Source organism: Sceloporus occidentalis, unplaced genomic scaffold (assembly GCF_023333645.1).
Source record: "Sceloporus occidentalis isolate IW3139 unplaced genomic scaffold, rSceOcc1.0.p SCAF_6, whole genome shotgun sequence".
In the NCBI taxonomy this organism is placed as follows: domain Eukaryota; kingdom Metazoa; phylum Chordata; class Lepidosauria; order Squamata; family Phrynosomatidae; genus Sceloporus; species Sceloporus occidentalis.
This window is the reverse complement of record NW_028316986.1, coordinates 90346262-90369861: the sequence shown is the minus strand read 5'-3', so window position 1 is coordinate 90369861 and position 23600 is coordinate 90346262. Positions and strand designations below refer to the sequence as shown.

General features: G+C 43.4%; 1 protein-coding gene across 6 annotated transcripts in view; it reads right to left on the bottom strand.

Annotated features, from left to right (window-relative positions):
* AHI1 (Abelson helper integration site 1) overlaps positions 1-23600 on the bottom strand; it is a 131256-nt gene that overhangs the window by 95232 nt on the left and 12424 nt on the right. For 5 of the 6 annotated variants that reach the window (XM_089530324.1, XM_089530320.1, XM_089530322.1 and 2 more), the window contains exons 4-13: positions 22321-22925; positions 20580-20767; positions 19957-20173; positions 17124-17316; positions 15636-15731; positions 14440-14625; positions 13074-13229; positions 11065-11197; positions 9841-9964; positions 624-853 (exon numbers count right to left, since the gene is read on the bottom strand). In XM_089530324.1, coding sequence (XP_089386450.1) covers positions 624-853; positions 9841-9964; positions 11065-11197; positions 13074-13229; positions 14440-14625; positions 15636-15731; positions 17124-17316; positions 19957-20173; positions 20580-20767; positions 22321-22925 — 2128 coding nt within the window. The remainder of the gene's footprint in view (positions 1-623; positions 854-9840; positions 9965-11064; positions 11198-13073; positions 13230-14439; positions 14626-15635; positions 15732-17123; positions 17317-19956; positions 20174-20579; positions 20768-22320; positions 22926-23600) is intronic. The other variant, XM_089530325.1, reaches the window with a different exon arrangement.

Here is a 23600-nt window from a genome sequence, read left to right as displayed (position 1 = left end):
CCCTCTGACTGGCATTTTTCCTCAGCATCTGGGGCAATAGCAAAGCCAGTTTTTGCACACACATATACACACACACAAACCTTTCACAAACAATGTGAAAAATGAAAGGTTAAAACATGTTTGTAAAATCAGTGAACTCTCTTCTAATCTTGTCTACTCACTTTTCAAAATTGGTGTGTGTGTGTGTGTGTGTGTGTGTGTGTGTGTGTTTGCCTAAAAATGGCCAATAGCATTCCCCAAAAGTTTCAGGGGGTGCCATTTTCCTGCAATGAGGGACATTTTCAGAGGGGCCCTTGCCATATAAGCTTTTTTTTTTTACTAAACAAAAAGAAACCAAATGTTCACTTTCAGTTTTGAAGAAAGGCTGCACAGAACAGATATCTTGAACACACACAATGTGTGGCTTTTATTTTTATGTTTTTTTAAAAAATTAAAACAAAAAAACCTCTCACTGAAACAAAAAACGTGGCACTTGAGCATTTGCCCAAACCCAAAAGTGCCCCCCTATGTTGCTGTACATAATGACAATACTAACATGGCACCTCATAGATTTACAATAAGGCTGAAATGAGATCATTTGCTACATACAGCGTTTTCACTTTAAATAGTTTGTTGCTACTTACCTTCTGCATCAAAACATAATGTATTGATAAAACCTCTGTGACCATCAAACTCTTGTAGAAGCTGCCCATGTATTTCCTTCACCTTTGCATTCCAAACTCTAATCACCGCATCATAACATCCTGTCACTATGATATACTCAGCTGTTGGGTGGTATTTAGCAGTATAGACAAAGGAAGGATGAGGAAAGACCTTCATGACTGAACTAGTCTGGATTTCTATTTTCCACATTCTAGAAGCAAGTAACAATAAAGAAATCTATTTTAAAATACAATTTACCAATACATTGATTCAGTGCAATACATCCTTTGAACATCTAGTCATATGTGTACTAGCTATCACTTCTGTGCGTTCAAAGACTGTTTCCATACAAACTAGATCTTCAGAACAAATATTATGTGCATTATTAGGAAGAATCCAGATAACCTCATTTCTGGTTGACTTTAAAAAAAAACATTTAAAATGTTAGACATTTTGAAATGTCTAGTATCAAGTGGTAAAGTGTTGCTGATGCAACTGCATGCTTGAATTCCTTTATTATTTCTAATTTCAAGTTTTTGAACTAAAAAGTAATGGGGCAAACATAAGTGGCACATGGCCAAATTTGGGAAAGAGACATAAAGAAGGGAAATTTATGCAGAGCATGAGTCAATTGGGAAAAGCTGAACTGTGATGCTCATTTCCTTCCCCATGTGTTCTGTCTCTGAGCAGATATGCAAGTACTACATTCAGCCTTGGGATGGAGAAAGCATGTAAGTACCTGGGCATGTAAGTACCTATTTCAAGGAAAGCAGCCATGGATGCGCTAATATTGGTGGCTCCAGGCCTTTTAGAATCTGCCCTACTGTAACTCTCCTTTCCTCCATAGCCTCATCCCTTCCTGTACACAGAATTAAAGTTCTTTTTACATTACAGCAAGGAAGAGATTATATCTGAATGAATGATAAGAAGCCACAGAACTAGCTTTTTTGTGAGGTCTGGGATCACTCTGCTCTTGACAATAATTTTGGGGAAGAAGACTAGATGAAATCCAGTGATTTGGACGTTGTACTATGACTCTGGAGACCAGGGTTCGATTCCCTGCTCAGCCATGGAAACCCACTGGGTGGCTTTGGATGTGTCACACAGCCTCAGAAAACCCTGTGATGGTTCATCTGAAGGTCACCACAAGTCAGAAACAACTTGAAGGCACACAAGAAGAAGAAGACTATTTATAGGGAAATGCTTACTGGGATCGTTTTTAAGTTCTTTTTATTAAGAAAATCAAAGCAAGTCTAAAATGAACAGGCTTTATGTTGGAATTTCTATAGCTGCAATAACTTTCCAGAACAAATGAGAAAATACATATATATCAGACCTGTAGAGACTGGCACTGGGGCACTTTTATGGGAAACCTAGCACTATAACAAATGCCACATGGAACTACAGTTTTTAATCCTACTTACAGCACTTTTTAGAACAGCAGTACATTAACACTACTAAAGGAACTGAATGTGGAAGAGATCACAATCTGGAAAGTAACACACAAATACAGTCTGCCAGACTTTTGCAGTTAACTGTGTCTTGATTTCCATTATGAAAATGTATAAAAACCACCCACTGGGATACTGCTTAAATTTCATGTTCCCCCTGATTGTGGAACAAGTTGCCAGGTACTGAAAGGTAACATGCAAGATTTATTCAAAGAAGATGTACATGTCACTCTTTTCTACAAGAAAGAAAGCTTTGGAAACACAGGCTAAAGTCATCAAAGATTACTGAGTTGCACTAAAGAATTTATAGCATGCTTTCCCAAGAAGCAGAATATATTCATGTCGCGATGCTTCATGGTAGAGACAATGTAGATATTTTTATGATTATAAAACAAGATAATATGCCTATTTAGGTACTTTATGCAATCATATTTGTATCCCGTCATTCCTTGAAGCAGTTTAGGCTGCATAGCAACCTTGTTCATTTCATCCCCACCATGATATAAATTAGTGATTTGCCCAGCAGGATCTAAATCCAGGCAAATCTGAACACCGCCCTCCGCTTTCCTATACTCTATCTGCTATACCAAATAAGTGCTTAGCTGTGTGAAGGGACAAAATTCAGTGCTAGAGCATTCAAATGAAAGTCCCAGACAGGGTGGCCAATAGTCGGCTACTGTGGAGTTGCTGAATTCTCTTTTGATTTTAGTGCCACTCCTCCCACAGCTGTATGAGATGAACAGAGGCTCTTCTAGTGCTGGACCCTATCACTCCAGAGGTTCAGTAACAGTGGACCTCCTGATCAATTTGGAGTAGCTACAAGAAGAGCTACACTAAAATCAAGAGTGGATTTATCATTATTATTTATTCATACTCCATTTTCCCATCCCTAGCTTTCAAGATGGCTTACAAAAGTTAAAATCAATAAAAGTTCACATCATTTAAACATATGTAAGTAGATAGATAGATAGATAGATAGATAGATAGATAGATAGATAGATAGATAGATAGATTTAAGAGCATCCACATTGAAAACAACAAATATAGTGAGTATATTAAAAGACCCCACAGTGGCAGATCCACCAGATGCTTAACCCTAACACTGGGAGAAAAACCACACTGTTAGTATTATTATTTTTGTAAAAACACTGTAAGGCAGGGAAGGGCTTACATTTTTGTTTGTTTCTCCTCAAAGGAGACCCACCACAGAAAAGCAAACTATCAGACATACAGCTATTAAAAAACAACACTCCATACTGTATTTATTTAAAGTAGGAAGGGACTTTAATTTAGGGAGTGCAAGTAAAATGAATACCAGTAAGGACAGGTTGCTTACCTGTAACAGTATTTCTTCGAGTGGTCATCTGCGAATACATACAAATGGGTTTCACTGCGCCTGCGCAGTGCTGCTCGGAATCTTCTGGAATCACTGGGCAAAGTTTACTTTGCAACATATAGAAACTTTTTGGCGGTAACTCCGCCCACCCGTTATAAGGCCCCTGCCTTCCCGCTCTTTCCCCAGTTCCGCAATTTTTCCGCCAAGCAGGCGATGGAAAGAGCCAATAAGAGCAGGACACTGAGGGGACGGACGGGTGGGATTTGTATGTATTCGCAGATGACCACTCGAAGAAATACTGTTACAGGTAAGCAACCTGTCCTTCTTCTTCGTGGTCTCTGCGAATCATACAAATGGGTTTAGACTGACAAGCTTAGGTATGCGGCGGAGGGAGTGTCCTGAAACCAAAGCTATGGTAAAACAAAGGTACATTTATTATAACAATAAACACCTTGAACCATAAAAGAAGTCAGTCTTTTTTGTTACTGCACAAACCAACATAGCAATGACATTGCTAAACCTGAGGAGGGGAGATAAGGTCGTGCAAGACCCATCCCCTTGAAATTGTGCAAACCAACATTCAACAGAATGTAAGTGCAAGGGTATTATATACACACAAATGCTGAAAATAACCATCAGTAGTGCAGTCAGTGCAACCCTGAAACCAACACAGCCCTCCCGAAAGCTGCGTCTCGAATGGCTCTGGTGTCCAACCTATAATGTTTGATAAAAGTCAGAGGTTGGGACCAAACAGCAGCCTTGCAAACATCCTCCAAGGGAATCCCCGACAGGAATGCAGAGGATGCTGACACTGCCCTTGTGGAGTGGGACCGAACCCTGCCAGGGAGAGGTTTGCCCAGGAGTTCATAGCAGAGGTGGATGGTACCGGCCACCCATTTGGAAAACCTCTGCGCAGACACAGGCAACCCCTTTTTCGGTTCCGAGTAGCATTGAAAAAGTCTCTCGGACCGACTGGAGGCAGCAGTTCTGTCCAGGTAAAACGCCAGTGCTCTCCTGACATCAAGAGAGTGCAGGCTCCGCTCCGCATCCGAAGTCGGATTGGAAGCGAGGGTCGGCAACACAATGTCCTGGCACATGTGGAAAGCAGACACAACCTTAGGCAAGAAAGTAATGTCTGTCCGCAGGACCACTTTGTCTTTGTGAAACCTCAGGAAGGGCTGGTCCCTCCGCAAGGCACAGAGTTCGCCCGCACGGCGGGCAGAAGTGATGGCCACAAGAAAGGCGGTTTTCGAAGTCAGTAGTCTCAAGTCCGCCGTGGCCATCAGTTCAAAGGGCTTGGATTGGAGTGCGGACAGTACCGCCTCCAAGCTCCAAGCCGGCGCCGGTACCGACACGGGAGGATGTAAGTTGGCACATCCCTTAAGGAACCCCTTCACCAAGGGATCCCTAAAAAAGGAAGCCCTCCCCCCGAATTGGTACTTAGCACAAATGGCAGACAAATAGCACTTGATGGATGCGAGGCACAGCCCCTCATCCAAAAGCGCCATCAAAAACTCCAGCACCACTGGAGTGGACACCTGAGCAGGAGACAAGCCTTTCCGATCAAGGAAGAGGCTAAACCTCCTCCATTTCAGGGTGTAGGACCGCTGGGTGGAAGGTTTCCTCGCAGCCAGGATCACCGTCCTCACTGCCTCCGGCAGGGCAGTCAGGGCTGGATCTTCCAGGCCACCAGCGGTAGACTCTCGATGTCGGGATGGAGAATCCGTCCGTCCTGGATCGACAGCAGGTCCGGGCGGGGATCGAGGCGGAGAAAGCATCCTCTGGAGCGGTGGAGAAGGGATGCGAACCAGGGCTGTCTCGGCCACCACGGGGTGATCAGGATCGCTTGTGAACGGTCCGCTGTCATCTTGGACACCACCCTGATGATGAGAGGGAACGGAGGGAAGGCGTAGAGGAGCTCTCCCGTCCAAAGGAAGGCGAAGGCGTCTCCGAGGGATCCGTCCATTCGTCTCCTGGAGCAGAACTGGGGACAGTGGCTGTTCCATCTGGTCGCGAAGAGGTCGATCTGGGGAGTTCCCCACCGGTCGAAGAGGTCGCTGACCGTCTCGGGATGGAGCCTCCACTCGTGGCATACCGACGCAGATCTGCTGAGGCGATCGGCCAACTCGTTGTCCTCTCCGGGGAGATGAATCGCCTGGAGGAGGACCTGCCGTTGGATGCACCAGTCCCAGATGCGCACAGTGAGGTTGAGCAGGGTCCTGGATCTGGTACCTCCTTGTTTGTTGATGTAGTACATGACAGTGGTGTTGTCCGTCCTCAGGAGGACCACCTTTCCTGTGACAGCGGATTCGAACGACCTCAATGCCTTTTCCACTGCCAGCATCTCAAGAGCGTTGATGTGGAGAAGCCTGTCCTGGGCAGACCACTTGTCCTTGACGACCAGATCGAGCAGGTGGGCGCCCCATCCCTCCAGGGAAGCATCTGTTGTCAGAGTCAGTTGGGGCTGAGGCTGATGGAAGGGCATTCCGGTGCACACGTTGCGGCAGTCCAACCACCATCTTAGGGAGGCGGCCACCGGTCTCGGTACCGTGAGCCATTTGGACGGGGGGTCCTCCATCGGGGAGAAGACCGAGAGGAACCAGGACTGTAGCGGCCGGAGGCGAAGTCGTGCCCAAGGCGTGACAGACGTTGTCGATGCCATGTGACCCAGGGCGACCTGGACGTCCCTGGCCCTCACCCTTCTGTAGGAGATGAAAGGCTTGAGAGATGCAGCCAGGGCCTGGAAACGGTCTGGAGGGAGAAAGGCAGAGCTTCTTTCGGAGTCGATGATGGCCCTGATGAATTTGACCTGTCTGGTGGGTGTGAAGTGGGACTTTTCTCGGTTGACGACCAGTCCCAGGGAGTCCAGGAGGTACAAGGCAAATGAGACCGCTTCCTGCAGTTCTTGTCGGGACTCGGCGGCGAACAGCCAATCGTCTAGGTATGGAAAAACCATGAGGCCTCTTTGATGGAGATAAGCTACCACCGGTGCCATGCACTTCGTGAAAACTCTGGGCGCCGTGGCCAAACCGAAGGGAAGCACGTTGTAGTGGTAAGAAACGGGACCGACGGCGAAAGCGAGGAATCTCCGGTGGGACTCCCGAATCCCGATGTGGAAATAAGCGTCCTTCAGGTCGATCGTTGCGAACCAGAGGCCCTGATGAAGCAAAGGAAGAATGGAAGCTAGGGTTACCATTCGGAAACGCCGGTAGTCAAGACAGAAATTCAGATCCCTCAAGTCCAGGATGGGTCTGATGCCTCCATCCGATTTCGGTACCGTAAAGTACCTGGAGAAAAAGGCCCTGGAATATTGGTCGGGCGGTAAAGGGGAGATTGCCCCCTTGCTAAGCAAAGTGCGCACTTCATCGAGAAGGGTGTCCGAGGGGGGGGTGGACATAAAAACTCCGGTCTTGGGGAGTTCTTGGAACTCGAGGGCATATCCCCTACGGACGATGTCGAGTACCCACGAGTCCGTTGTGATGGAGGCCCAGGTGGTAGCAAATGGCCTGAGAATGTCCAGAAAAAATGGGGAAGAGGAGACGAAGCGCGCTAGACCCCATCAGTCTCTTTTCTTACCCTGATCACCGTCCTGCCGGCGGGGCTTTCGGTGCCGGGTAGGAAAATTCCGTCGGCCAGGGGAGGATGATGACTGGGACGCGTGCCTAGATCGTTGGGCGCCCTGCTGATGGAATTGGCGGTCCTGGCCAAATGGCCTGTAGGACTGGCCTTGGGATTGCCACGGGCGCTGCCTCTTGCGAAACGGGGCTGACACCGAGGATGACATGCCATGTTTCCTCGCGGCTGCCTTCATCTTAAATTTACAATTAAGACAGTCGTCGGTGTCGGTGTTGAAGAGCCCAGACTCATCCAGAGGCATCTCTTCAATAGCCGACTTGACTCCAGGAGTGAGATCTGTGCCCCTCAGCCAGGCGTGCCGGCGGAGTGCCATTGACGCCGACATCGCCCTTCCCACACAGTCAGTGATGTTGCGGCACACGGTGATGAGCCATCCCCCTATGGAATGGGCCTCATCTCTGACTTCAACCAGTTTTCTCTGGACATCATCCGGGACCTCGGGGATCAGGGGGGAGATGGTCTCCATCAAGGACTGCACGTAGGCCCCCATACATGCAGTGTAGTTAGTGGCCTTGACAGCTAAGCAAGAAGCTGAATAGGCTTTTTTTGCCAATCCGTCGATCTTGCGAGCCTCCCGGTCCACTGGAGAGGTGGCCTGCTTGTGGGTGGAGGCAAGCTGCGAGCCCTCTACAATGGCTGAATTCTGCCTCGGATGGGTAGACAGCCATGGACAGGATGTCGGCGAAACGCGGTAGAGGGTTTCCACCTTTCGCGAAGTGCTGACTAGGGTCGCCGGGCTATCCCAGGACCGCTTGATGATGGTCTCCAGGGCTGGAAGGAGAGGGATGCAGGGTGGGGTTGGAACCCGACCATGGACCCTTTGTTCCACCGGATCTCGGGCCGCCTCCTTAGGGTAAGCCAGCTCAATGTCCAGAGCCCTGGACATTTTGATGACGTGCTCACTGAAGGATCGGCGATCGTCAGTAGGAGACGCTGGCTCGGGGTGGTGCATGACCTGTGGAGAGTCCTGCGGCGACAGGTCATCATCAGAGGGCAAGACAGGTGAAGTCGGCGACGGTATCGGCACAAGGTCCGACTCGGTGTCGGAATGGATCACCAGGTGCTCCAGTTCGGGACGGTCCCGGCCGGGCCCGTGAGAGCGTGATCCAAGCTCAAGCCTTGATGAGGAAGGCTTAGCTGCTGCGGTGGAGGGCTTGGAGGTGACCACCGTGGCCTTGTCCCTTGGGGCCCGATGACGGCAACCTTCATCAAACTTGCGGAGAGCCGTCTCCCGCGGGACAGCCATATAATAACGGTCTACCTCCAAATCATAGAAGACATCGAGGTCCTCATGGGCGACATCCTCGGACGGTACGGTCTCCGGACATGGTACCGAGATCGGGGAGTGGACAACCATCGGGGAACGCTGAGGCGGAACGAGTTCCTCATCATCTGAACCGACGAACTCGGCGATGGTCAGCTCGGAGCGAGGTGGAGCTAGACGTGGGGCATCATCCCGCCCGGAAGAGCCCTGTGGCCGCGGAGTGGGAGTCTGGAGGGTCGGAGCTGGTACCGAATGCTGCGGAGTAAGAGGCTCAGCATCCTTACGGCGGCTGTGTCCGTCGGAGGACTTGGAGGAATCTTTGCGAGACTTCTTCTTGGGTGGCTCAGAAGAAGCGGAGTCAGAATGTCTAGCTTTTTTGACGGGCCTGGGCGCCTCCGGAGGAAAGAAGGGGTTCTCCTGGAGTTCCCTCATCCGGGATGGGCCGGCTAAAGACACAGAGGCCGCCAGGGCAGAGGTCGACGGAGTGGAAACTGCTGCCGTCGGAGTGGTGGGGTCTCCTCCCTTAGCCTTTTTGGAGTGTTTGGGCTTATGGGACGGAGCCAAGGCTGAGCGGTCGGTCCCGACCTTGGAGGCAGAGCCAGCAACCGAAGTCGAAGCCGTTGAACCCTCGGTCCCCGACAGTGGGCAGGGGCTCTTTGAGGGTTTGGTGGTGGTACTGGACCTGTCTGGGCCGCTGACCACGGAAGATGACTTGGTGGTGGCACTGGGCTTGTGGGAGCCACGGTCCACTTTGGCAGGGGTTGATAGCGCCGGAGGAGCCGAAGCAGCGCTTGTAGGACTCTCGCGCGGGGCCAAGGCGGGAGCGGCAGCCGGGAGGGAAGGAGCCGAAACTGGACGGGAAGTCTCCCCCTGGACCTTACCCTGGGCAATCGCCGACGTCAGGCGGGATTCACGGTTCTTAAATGCCTGCGACGTCATAGATTTGCAGAGCGGGCAGGATTTCATGTCGTGGTCGTCGCCAAGACAAAGAAGACATGAAGAGTGAGGGTCTTGGACCAGGAGTTTGCCCCCGCAGACATCACACTTTTTAAAAGGAGGTGACATCGTTCCGGAGAGATGGCGAGGAGACGAAGACGAAGTCAAAAGCAGTCCGAAGTCGAAGTACAATGGGGGCAGTGGTCAAAGAGAATGGTCAAGAACGGTCCAAAGTCAATAGCCAGTGATCCAATAACCGAAGCAAGAGCAAAGTTCCCTGAAGCAGCTAGCGCGGCGGAAAAAAGGAACTGGGGAAAGAGCGGGAAGGCAGGGGCCTTATAACGGGTGGGCGGAGTTACCGCCAAAAAGTTTCTATATGTTGCAAAGTAAACTTTGCCCAGTGATTCCAGAAGATTCCGAGCAGCACTGCGCAGGCGCAGTGAAACCCATTTGTATGATTCGCAGAGACCACGAAGAAGAAATAAATCCTTACACTGAAACTGCAGAGGCTAGGGTTGATTCTAGCGGAAGCAGAATTCCCTCAATTTTAATATGACAAAGCCAGTTTTACTGACCTTGCAGTGCCATCTGAGGATGCAGTAAGCAGATGTTGATTATCCTTTGACCAGCAAAGATCATACACAATGTTTAGGTGTCCATAAAATTCCTGCAGGTATTGGCCAGAAGGAATCTCATATACTGATGAAAACACAAAATTACTTTTGTGACACTTTGAGAATACATTAAATTAAGTAGCTATTAATATTCAAAAAGTCCACCTTCACACAATACAGTACACAATTAGTTTATAGAAATTACTGACAATTTATTGATGGCCACTAACTGAGATGGAAAACAAGACATCATGACTATATACTAACGTTAAAGACAGCTTTCCTATGAATATCAGTCAATAGAAAACATAAGCAGCGTGAAGGATGCTATTGCATCAGTGTCCTGCTTGAGGTTTGCCACAGAGATCTAACTGACCACTGAGAGAACAAGAGTATTTGACTAGCTAGGTCTTTGATTCTGTTTTATGATTGTTGTATTATAAAGAGCTTGATTAAATTAAATCATGCATGTCTATGAACAATTAGGTCCTGTGTAGCATTCAGTAGGATCTATTCCCAAGTAAGCACAGGCAGGATTGCAGCATGAAGGGTTTGTTTCTATCAAAATTAAACTGCTCTTTGGGAAACAGTTCATATGCTTAATGTATGCAATAATTACTACAATAAAACCGTATTTTCATTGTCTTTGACTATATCCATTCAATTCTATTGACTCCCAATTAAATGAAACAGAAGCAAACAAGGATCTGCTGCCATCTAGTGCTTGGCAAGGGTAAAAAAAAATCAAACCTAAATAATTTAAGCCATTTAAATATCAATTATATGTATTTATGTGCCTTCAATTCATCTGTAAACTTATGATGATCTCATGAATTTCATAGGATTTTCTTAGACAAGGAATACTCCGAGGTGATTTTGCCAGTTCCTTTCTCTGAAATAGAGAAATATAGCACCTGGTATTCATTTGTAGTCTCCTATCCAAGTACAAACCAGGGCTGACCCTGCTTAGCTTCCAAGATCAAATGGGATCTGGTGCCTTTAGGATATTTATGGCCACAGTACACAGATACTGTGATCATGGCTGTCATTTTTAAGGACTCTTTCACTGTACAACAAAAGAAACATGCATATCCTAATGTAAGCTTTTCATTACAAAAAATATGGGAGAAAACATTAGTGTGTTTCTATATTGAAATCTGAGTATTTCTTAAGAATATAACTTACAAAGAATTGGATAACCATTTCTTTCTGCACAACCTGCTGCTAATGTCCGGCCATCTTCAGAGAAGCGAATACAGAAACATCCCATATCTCCAGCTCGCAGAGAAAACAGATATTTGTTTGGTATACGACAAACCTGAATTTAGACAGCAAACAATTATTCACACAATTGTTATGTTAACAGTTTGATCATTGTAACTATTTCCAGGAGGATAGCTGCATTAGACGGAAACAGCAAAAACCAAGAGGTATGTGGTACTTCAAAAACTTAACATACAAATGCTAATAATCTAAACTCTATCAGATGCAAGATGTTATCCCAAATTGGCAGACAATCAAAGGGGCAGGGACTGTGCACAGTAAAAAATATAATTAATATTGATGGTTCTTCATTCTCATGATTATACCTGAAATTGGGAGCAGGGCTTAGACTGGCATACATCTTCCCTGCTACCACTTGCTCCACCACAGATACATTATAATAAGTGTGCTGAAGTCTAACCTACACATTATTTCAATCTTCCTCAAGGTGGTTCATGTCAGGTTTGGGAACACATAATCTCTTATGTATCCTCATAATTCCAACAGCAGGGCAGGGCTAGAAAAGACCCCATTTGAAATCATGAGAAGTTGCTGTAAAAAAAACTGATTATGGAAGCTATAATCCAACACACTAAAAATGCCAAATTGGGGGAGGTTATGGTTATACCTTTATAAAAGCATGGTTAAACTGGACAATTCTGAAGATGCTGTGGAACTACAATCTAGAATGTACTCCTGGGTCTGGACCCTGTATCAGTCTCCTGTTTAACCCCTCTGCCACCACCATTGGCAGAAATTTCCTGTCAAACTATATTGATGGTCAAACTGCTGCTTTCAGTGGGACTGTCATGAAAACAATGTGTGACCCTAGTCCAGTTTGGAAGAAGATTTCAACTTAGCTACTTTTTTATTAGAATAAATGCACCAGTTTAATCATACTTCTGTAAAAACACAAATGTTTAGTTTGGGCCTGGTAGAGCCTACATTTACTGTATATACTCATGTATAAGTCTAGAAATTTTAGTCAAAAAGTTGACCCCAGAAACTTGAGTCGATTTATCCACGGTACTGTACTTTAACTCTTATTAAAAATAGGGCTATTCCCTGGTGAAAGGCAAGAGTGCAATTTGTCCTGGAAGCACTGACCCTCCTCTGTTCTCTCATCTATCCTGCATCTAATATGAGCACAAACAGTTATGCCTGCTGGAATTTTGTACCTTCTTTGGCATTGTTTTCCTTGCTTCATCCTTTAGATCCTTTGTGACATGCCCCTAAGTTTTACCCTCAACTTATCCATGGGTCATATCAAAAATCCATAATTTTGGCCCCCAAACCCACCCTCAACTTATACATGAGATCGACTTATAGTTGAGTATATACGGTAAATGTGTGATCTCCTTAACCCTTGCAAGATGGGTTTGAAAACACTAAAAAAATTTCTGCACTGAGACTAGCATGGGAAAAAGTGCATGAGCTTAAGGCCTTTTTGCCAATAAATGAAATGGAATTCTGTACAGGGCATACTGCCTGCACAATGCTTGCCATCCTTACCCCCCCCCCCACCCAGATGGAGGACACCAGTAGTAATAACACAGCATACTGCTTTTTATATTTTGATTATTATGCCATTTCTTAATTTGACTGTCAAAACTTTACTACAAAATTCATATTTTAATTCTAATTGTCACAGCTGCAAAGTAACCACAAATCACACAGAAGTTAATTGGGGTAGACATTCTCATACACTAGGAAAAATGGAAATCAAAAGATACGCTTTGTCCTTACATAAAAAATGTACTGCTATGTAAGCAGTTAATGCTTTACATGACTGATTTATGAATACTTGATTGTGTGTTGTTGCATGGCAATATTTTGGACTGGACAGCCCTTGTGGTCTCTTCCAACTCTATGATTCTATACATACACAAAAAAATCTCTATTTTGAAAGATAGTGTTTTTAAAGAACTTGCCTGTCCAGGGAGTTTTGACCACTTAAAAGGTTCTTCTTTTTTCACCTGTGGTCCAGAATTATTAGGTTTTTTAGATATTTCCCTTTGGAGCTCCAAGAATGATGGAGAATGGTATTCTTGCTGAACAGCCATCATAGAACGTAATGAAGGATCTACCTACAAACAGGTTTTTAAAAGGCAAGTTCCTTTTAATTCTTTTTAATTGATGAAGAATATCAAGAACATTATAACAGATCATCAAACAACATGGAAATGGAAATGTACATTAAAAGAATATTGCTGTTAAAATTGATTTTATTATCATACTCTAAGCACACAATTGATTAAGACATGAAATAGTTTTATTTCTCCATATTTTATTATCCACAAATAAATATGTAAACAGACCCAGCTACAAGGTCACCCAGTGGATTTCTGTGGGCAAGTAGGCATTTGAACTCTGGTCTCCAGAGTTGTAGTCCAGTGCACAAATTACTACACCACATTGTCTCGCAAACTAGACTAAATCCAATGAGTTGCTGAATGTTGACTCAAACTTGATGTAAATCCCATCATTCAGGCTATCAAGTGAAGAATTTACATTTGTAAAGCAAATCATATTTCTAAAAATGCTCCCTCTCTGTACAGGCAAATAACATTGCTTAAGAGTGGAAATAAGGCTGATTAGCTAATCCATTAGAACAGCAATCCCAAATTACTAATCCCCATTTAAATAGAGTAGGATTTACAGCCAAGTAAACATGCACAGGCTTGCACCATCAATATTATCAACACTGACAGACAGTGGCTGTGCAGGGTCTCAGACAGAAGCCCTTCCCTGTTCTACAGGTGAAGCCAGAAGTACAACACTGGATCAGAACAGATGCTCTATTACTGACCTATGGTATTTCACTAAAATATGCTTACTTTATGCATAGCTTTGTCTAGATTGTTGACAAATTCTCTTTTTTAATACTGGGGCATCACTATAGCGTGCTACTAATATGTGACAGATAATCCTCCCATAAAAGTATGTGCATGCTTTGAGATTTTCAAGGGAAGTTCTCCTCTTTGCTCCACTACCCTGCCAGGTACATCTGGTATGGATTCACTGAGAAAAACAAATAGATCCCTGTTGGTACAAAATCTTTCATTTCATATTGCTTTATTGAACTAGCTGGAGAAAAAGAAAGTTTCATGAACACATTTATTTATTTATTACAAAAATAGAAGAAAAATATTCAAAGTACCAAGATAGATGAAAGTAACTAAGTGCAAATGTGCAAGTCTCCTGTCCACATTTACTTTATAAAGAATTGCAAAGATAAATCTTCTCCGTTTCATGTTTACATAAATACTTTCAATGAATTTCTGTAACTTAACTTACATGTTCTGGAAGTTTAATGCCCTTTATGGTTACGTACAGTGTTGAGGGATAATGGTTTCTGGGACATTTTGCCCACCAGTCATAAACTTCCACAATATTTAGCTGTGACCTGGTCCTGGCAGGAGGAGAATATAGTTGTAGACGCAGTTTTCCTCCAACATTTAGAACTCCATTTGCACCTACAAGCTGTAAAGAACAAAATATTTACATGAAACCAAGAGTAACTAAAGGTTATTGATTAAAAAGACATTTTATTAGGAACGGATCCCATAGTATAGCTTTTTATCATATAACAATTCAGACCATGGTATCATAGCTTGGAGGTAGCTCAGCAAGAGACACAGTGGCTCACCAGTTAAGACACAGACTCTGACAATTGCAAGGTCAGCAGACTGGCAGTTCAAAGTCCAAGTGCCATGCGATGGAGTGAGCTTCTACCACCAGTCCCAGGGTCTGCCAACCTAGGCAGTTCAAAAGCATGTAAAAGTGCAAGTAGATAAATAGGTACCATTTCGGTGGGAAGGTGACAGCGTTCTGTGCAGTCATGCTGGCCACATGACCCACAGAGTTGTCTTTGACAACGCTGGCTCTTCGGCTTAGTAATGGAGATAAGCACTGCCCCTTATAGTTGGTTACAACTAGACAATCTAGGGAGAACCTTTACCTTTATTATAGCTTGACCAGTGAACTAGCAAATTCAGGTTTCCTGTCAAGTCCCACAGTACTCATATCATCAAGGGGGAAACGAACACTTAACTGTTAGTTCATTTGTTTATGGGAAGTCCCATTGAAAAGTAACTAAGTACAGAATTCATCTGCAGGACAAAGAACAAACAGGGCCTTTAGCTACTTAGCTCTAAACTCAATTACTGGATTATTCATTTATTTATTTAAATCATGATTATATGATGAAAAGGCTCTAAGAGAAGGTCACAGTTTTTTAAACTATCAAATTTGATTTTGGCTCACACTAAATATAGTTTCCTGATGATGCCACATAGCCAACTGATAAATGCTACAGCTCGAACATGGCTGGAAACTGCATTTTTCGGCCCATCTGTTTTGGGACAATGTCTACTAACATACTTAGTATTTGAAACAGATCTCTACTCTAAACACAAATCCATTTCTCCATTGAATTTATTTGAACATTTAAGTAAAATCTTTCCACTAAAAACAGGTAAATATTTAAATACCTTCAAAAATGCCCAACAGATTTTCCGAAAGCCACTTTCCTGAGCTTGGCCATCAAAGTTGGCTTTTGCATCATTCATGCTTAAAAAGTCAAGGATCTGGAAGAAAAGTAGTATTCAGCCCAAATTTTGAATTACATACAGAGAGAGATACACTTGTATTGTTAGTCTTTTTAAGTACCATTTTCTTGGAGCAAAGATTTCTGCTGAATTGATACCAAGGGACTGGGAATTAAGTCTTTGAGGTTTCTACCTCCAATAAAGGTAAAACTTTTTTTAAAAAAAAAACTGGGACTGCATTTGACATGTTTCATCTAAACAGATCCTAAAAGTTTTCCAAATGCAAAAGCACAGAGAGTTGAGAAATTCAATGTTTTCTGCCAAAAAGGAGGCAGGTAGTCTCACACAAGACCAAGCTAGCCTGGGTCTCAAAGGAAGTTTCTTTCTGTGTTGCTAATGGACTTTAAGGCCCGTTACAAACGGGCACCCTAGGACGGACTCAGTCCGTCCTAGGGTTAGAAAGGGGCGTCTCTTCCAGACGCCCCTAACCCTAGCACGGACTGAGTCCGTAACAAATGGCGGTGGCCGTTCCACATGGCCGCCGCCATTTTGACGTAACGGACACTCTGCATCCGCACGTCGCGCGGCGGAATTGACGCCACAAGTGCGCGACTAGCGCCTCACGGTGTCCCTTCCGGGCTGCAAGAAGGAGCGCGATTTTCGCACTCCTTCTTTGCTGCGTCCGGGAACCGTGCCGTTTGGCTGCTGCGGTTCCTGGATGCAGCAACCGGCGGCAGCAGCAGACCGCTGCAATCCGGCGGTCTGTAACGCGCCTAAATTTTATTTCCTGGGCTTTACTATACTTTGTTTCCCAGACCCCACATGGCCAAAAGGGAAGAGTGGCCTCAGCCTACCTGACTATGCCTCAGCACCATCTTAACTGAGGAAAAAAAAAACATCTTGACAAAATTCAGGCCTGTGACTCTAACATCATCATTTTGTTTCCTTTCTCCTGTATGATTTTCACACCTTTGGTTAATGAAGCAGTCAGAGGAGTTTCGAAAACTTGCATCATGTATTTTGTACATTTTGGTTGGCCCCAAAAAATTATTATTCTTTTGTGGATTTTAGAAGTTATTGCACTAAGCTGCTACTCGGTTAGACAGCCTCCTTGATTTGTATTTTGCCTCTTTCCCCAGCTATCAGGGATTTCTACAAAGTTATCTGGGAGGAAAAGCTTGAAGATAATGCTTCTCTCCGTTACAGGTATGATGGTCTAAATATCCCCTTAAATTTTACAACTTCGAAGAGATCTCTGCAGACTCATTTAGTCATTTAGATTGTGTGATCAAGTTTCTACATTATACTAAGAACATTATTTTAGCTATATCTCTCTTGGAAATAATCTATCTCACTAGTATCAAATACTATATAAAAGCCCCAGAATTAAACTGGTCATCAAACAAAAACTATCAAACATGAATTCTGTACCTCAAAAAAAAGCATGACTCTTGGGCTTTCTTCAGCATCTTGAAGGAAATAGTTAAAACGTTCATTGAATATGATTTGCTCCTCCCATTCTGGAAGTGTTGACTTAAACTTTTTGAAATCATAAGGTTGGGTCATAATAGGAAGAATATGTCCTACTTTCTCTTGTTCATAGAAGGAGGAAACTGGTCGGCTGCTGTATAAAAACAATAAGCTCTGTTGAGTCCAACTGTGTTTCACATTTTTCAAAGGAAGCAAAATTTATGAGATAGGTTGTGTGGCATTCCAGAAATGGTGGGACTGCAATTCCCATTAGTCAGCACAGCCAACTGGGGACAAATACTGGAAACTGCAGTCCAAAAACATCTGAAGAGACACACAGTTCCCATCCTGAAGTAGCCAATCAGTCATGTTGGGGAGGGGGAATCATGTCCAGCATCTGAGTGTCAACTGGCCATGATATATTTGAATCTAATCTCAAGTTAGATATTTCTAGGTATAATCCATAGCCCCATGAAATGCAAAGAAAATATCTGAATGACTCTAACTTATATGAAATGGGATATAATTTTACTAGACTGAACAGATATGAATAGTGAATTCATTTTGTTCTCAATCTTTCAAAAAATCTATACTTGTACAGTCGGACCTCCACATTCGCAAGGGAAAAAGACCCCGATGAATATGGAAAAAACACGAATAACTCCTCCCTCCATACGGAAGCCAGCTAAAGGGATGGGTGGACGGGGGAAGAGGCAGCTATCCAGCTGGGAAAGGCAGCGGGGTTGGGGCGCATAACTTTTTCAGCTGCTCCTTGCCTTAGAAGCTTTTTTCCTCCCAAGGGGAAAAGCCCAGGAGGGAGTAGGAGGAGTGCATGCGTACATGGCTTCGACCTCATGAATAATCAAAACCACAAGTGTCAAAGCCACAAATGTAAAGGCCAATTGTACTTTGTGTATTCAGTTCAGTTCTTTTTTGCTGACACAGACCCTGTACAGACGGGCAGAAATGAGCAGTGAGATGCTGCTCCTTGCACAGGCACAGCAACGATCCGCTCCAAAAAGGAGCTGCTAAACAGAGTTTCTTTCCATGTCACTGCCAAGGCGCCATTAGAGTCCTGGAGCGGCACGGTGATGTCTTTTGTGCACCGCCCCGTTTGAACGCGGTGCACAAGGGACATCATTGGCGTGCACGCCATGTGAACGCACGTCAAAATGGTGCCCAGAGAGTGCAGAGCGTGTGGACCCTCTGCTCTCCCAAGCCCTAATTTCAGCCCCAGGACAGCACTTTTTGCCCATCTGTATCAGGCCTAAAATATTAGCAGACTGATATACTATAATTAAGAGGTGTTTCCCTAACAGCTGAGATTAATCTCATGTGACTTGAACCAGGCATAGCTCTGTGTGTTTTTATTTGGACAGAAGTCCCACCTAGTTCAATTATTTTTACCCCCAGGGAAAGAATACATAGGACTGCAGTCTCAAATCCAAGTTTTGAAAAAGTTGGTGCATCAATAAGAATTCAACATAAGAATATAGATGATAATAGAATAGAATGTTGTTGTGTGCCCTTAGATTGTTTTCAGCTAAGGCAAACATATTATGGTGTTTTCTGAGGCTGAAGAGTGTGGGATTCACCCAAGGTCGCACAGTGGTCAAGTGGGATTCGACCTCTAGTCTCCAGTGACATAGTCCAATATTCAAACCACTATGCCACACTGGCTTAAACAGAATATTATTAGAGAACATAAGTGAATTATCACATTAATTTTCTCTCATTGGGCTCAACATTAATTAAACAAAATACAGCATGTGATACAGGGGAGCAAAATCCATGACCTGTGTGCCATGTGCAGCCTTCTCCTGCTGGATGTTTATTCCACACCTCCTTTCCCTGTAACTCAGTTGTTCTTATGTCTGCTTAGTGAATGGAGATAAGAGTCATTTAAAGGAATGTAAACTTTAAAAAACTCCACCATTTAAAATTTAAATGTGTTTAAGCAGCTGGGTATTCAGTTGTGAAATGTAAAGAACTGAACTATATTTACATGTCTGAAATCTGTTGTATGGAGACTCACTTCTGAGTAGATACACACAGACTTGAACTGCATTTTCACAGTTGCTGGTGAAATGTTCACATTGCTAAGAATTAATTTGTGTGTTAAATATGAAAGCATATGTGTCTAGCAGAAATGGGACCCCAAGACTGAAAAACTTTCTGTAGCCCAGCAATATGCTGGAGAAGTATGGGCACATAATGCATGCTGTCTCATGTAATATGAAAACACCTCACCTCCATCATATGTTTACACAAAGTTAGTCTAACCTTTGGAAGACTTTCCATCTTAAAATTGTAATTTACAGAACACATGGATCTAGGGCAGGACTGGGGAATGTACAGCCCATGAGTCAAAACTGGCCTCGCCCACAACCAGTTCATTTTCACCCTCAAATGTCTCTGAATATGCTTAGGAGCCTGGGGTGCTTTGGTCTGTCTGTGCCATTTTAGGACCAGGAGAGGACTTTCTTCCAACAGGACATAATCTAAAAATTTACTTCTGGGCCACTTCCTTTGGAACCAAAGAAAAAAACTTCTAGGGTCCAAATGGCCTGGAGGGAGGTGGGAAGACAAAACTTCCAATGCCCCATAAGGGGTGTTGGGGGCAAATTTTAATATATTTTTCATGGGGATGCAGTCTCGCATGTAGCCCCCTAACCCCTGTCAGTTGCCCAACCTGATTTAAAATTAATAGTTCAGATGAACATTTGGAAGATCAGAAAAAAAGTAGGTAATGACAACAGCATAAAGGACATTTTTTAAAAGTTGCTAAAATCACCTGTTCTCTTTCTTGACATATAGACCAGTTTTCTGATCAATCACATGAATCTTAACCATGGGGTGTGATACCATGAGATCAGTTTTAAGTCTATCAGTTCGATGGATGTAAACACCTAAAACGAGGCTATCATCAAAAACTGGTTTTGGTTCTGGTGAAACACTAGAAGCCACATGCAATGTATTTTCGCCAGCTTGTTCTGTATCTTCTTCAAGTGCTAGGATAAAGAAGATAACCTCTGGTGAGTGAAAGATTATTCAAATTAAATTGCAGAATAACTGACAAAAACTATCAGTTAATTTATTGTATGCACAGTGCTTTACGAAAATTGACTCAATACATACACCTGTATTGTTCCCCCTCATATACATGCAGGTGAACAAAAGGTGTTGAGCAAAAAAGATTTATTTTCCATGTGTAGCTTGAAGGTCGATTCTAAATTCACTTACATAAAATTCATCAATATAGATATGACATTTCTGCTTGCACAACATTACCAAAAAGATAGCTTTTTTGCCACAAGCCATGGTGAAATTTAACCAAATATACAGTACATCAACTTGCAACTCTGACCTTAGTTTCATAAAATCATACTTGATGGGCTTGAATACTCCCAAACAAACCTTTTTTGGGTTTTCTTTTTGCTTTCCTTCCTTTATATTTTGTTTTTTCAACATCTTCCTTCTGCTGTGGCTCTTCTGTTAACACAAAGTCTTCTGTAGACTTTGATATGAGCGGTCTTTCCAATGATCTCTTTTTGCTACTATTATCCTCTTCTACTTCACTCTGTAGTTCAGATACGGTTAAGGCACTGCCAGGAAACAGATTCAATAGTTAAAAAGGTAACCTTGGAATACCGTCATACACATTCAATCCAGAATATGCCAAATCTATGACTACAGTCTGCAAAAGGAATACTTTTGCTACCCACTATTAGCCAAGAACTTGTGTTTGGGAGGAAGAAAATGACAGTGTAAGTATTGAAACTAGTCATCCCTTGACATTTGCAGCTTTGACACTCACAGTTTCCATTATTTGCGAGTTCAAGGCCACTGTGCACACACTCCTCCTCCTCTTCCTCCCTCCCAGGCTTTTCCCCTGGCAGGGGGAAGACCAGGAGGGAGAAGCCAGGAAAGGTGCACGTGCCAATCCTGTCCCTTTCCAGCATGGAGAGCTGCCTCTTTCCCCAAGCAGCTCTCAAAATAATCCCTTACCCTTTTCCAGGACAGGGAGGTACCTGGGGAAAGACAGCTCTTGCCTTGAAAAATAATCCCCCACCCTTTTCCAGGACGGAGAACTGCCTCTTTCTCCAAAAAGCTCCCTGCCTTGGAAAGGGGTTTAGGGAAAATAATCCCTCACCCTTTTCCAGGACAGAGTCTGGGGAAAGACAGCACTCTTGCCTTGGGAAGGGGTTTGGGGAAAGCGAACGCACCCTCCTTCCTGCCTTTCCAAGGTTTCAGAGCTCCCTGGAGCTCCCTGAAGCCTTGGAAGGGAAGGAGGGAGCTGTGAATGCATGCTCCCCTGCCCTTCCACTGCCTCAGAAAACTTGCAAGGGAGGTGGGGGTGCGCATGCACACACTGCTTTTGCCCCTCCCCCCTCTTTATTCATGAATTTTGACTTTCACGGGGTCTTGTGCCCCTAACCCCCATGAATGTCAAGGGTCAACTGTACATTGTTCCAGTTCTTGTTAATCACTCCCCTCTCCCCTCCAAGAGTAGTCCAGAGCAGAAACAAATGTTAAAACTACACCATCTGTTTACACCTGTGGATTGACCAGGTTCAGTTTAAGAATGAAACGGCACAGTCCAAAGTTCTTTGGACTGATCAAGGTATCTTTATACATACTACAGTATACATAAGTGGTGAAAAACTAAACATTATGTCGCCAATGTGTCCAAGGTGATGTGATGCAGAGGAGTAGGGGAGCTCGGCTTTTCTCCTTGACAGCTACAGTAGCTCTATTGTGCAATCTGGGGTACAACAGAAACTCACCAGCATTCTCCAATCACGTTGTTAATTGTGCCAAACTTGTGTGCATGTGTGTGCAGAGCTCTACTATTTTACTGCTTTTCTTCTGCCTAAATCAAGTCCAAAAACAAAACTCCTATGCTGCTACTAAATCACAATGAAATCCCGCATGCCAAATATTCATTGCTTTTCCAAAAACAAGGGTATAATTTTCTAGGCTGGAGGGAGAAGAACTGCTACAATGAACATCTGTTTTTAGATATGGTAACAATACATTTTCCTTTACAAAATCATAATGAAGAAAAGTGGTAAAACTGTTTCCCATCTCAAAAACAAAAAGCCAAAGCACTGTTAAAAGACTGAAAGTCAAGCTGATTTACCGTTCCCTACCATACCTTGTTTGAGCTGCAGATAAAACTGGTACTTTTTTCTTTTTCTTCTTTTTACTCATTTCATTGTTCAATACCACTTCATGACTTTGAACATTGAAGGTGAATTCAGACATCTGTTCTTTAAGTTTCTTTTTTATTTTCTTCTTAATTGCATTTGCTTCCTCTTCAGCCACTTGCTGCTCATAGGCTTGGATTAGCTGTTCTTCTTCATCTAACTCCGATATATCTCTCACTCCATTCAAGGCACCTTTTATGTTACTGTCCCCTTTTTGATGAAGTGCATCTGCTTGTAATATACTTGTTTTTTTCTTTGAAAAGACATGAATCTCTTTCTCAAAACTGTCCAATTTCATTTCAGATAACTTTTCCTCCTCATTAAGTTGTTCTTGTAATGTTGCCTTCTTCTTCTTCTTGTTAGCCTTTGTTTGCTTGCTATCCTCCCCACTAACAGCATTATCATTTATTTTTACTGCAGCTGAAGCTTTGCTTCCAAGCTCGTTTTTTGTAAATTGTGGACTCCTTTCTTCTGGGTTATAAGTGTTGTTTATAATTATATCGTCATTTTCATTTTCTTTGGCAGGATCAAGATGGTTTTTGAATGTTTCAAGCTACAATTCAAACAAAAACCTGAAAAGTCATTTACTCATAAATTATGAGCAGGTTATTATAATATTAATGTTTAGGTACCTAGCTTATTTTATTCTGTGAAGTGAAGTTAAAACAATTTATTCTGTGAAGTTAAAACAATTAAGAATCATTTTTAAGAGGCAACCAACAGATATAATTCATACAAAACATGAAAAGAGTCCAGATTTGAACAAGGTTTTAATACATTCTTCCAAAGTGTATTATAATCAGATTTCTCAAATGTATTTTTGCAATCTTGAAAACTGTTTGGCTAATATGCCCAAATGACATATTTTTAAAAATACATGTTCAAAGATTTTTTCCATGCCTAGTTCATATGTAATATAAATATTATCTGGAGGAGGGTGTTCATGTCCATTGACTGACCAAAGACCACTGAAATAATATTTAATAAAAGGTCGTGATAAAGTGGAAAGATAGATGCAAATAAGATACTTTAAAAGTTCTATTATATATGAGCTACTTCTTTAAGGGGATATATCAAATTGTTCATTTAAAACAGTGTTGTAAATGTTCTCTACATTAGGAATGCTAGAAAACTGCTCAGATATTTATTTTTGAAGCTGTGTGTACATGTCTGCAAATCACCTGTCTTTGGGCCTGTGCAGACTGGCCATTAAGGCTGGCCTGGGGGC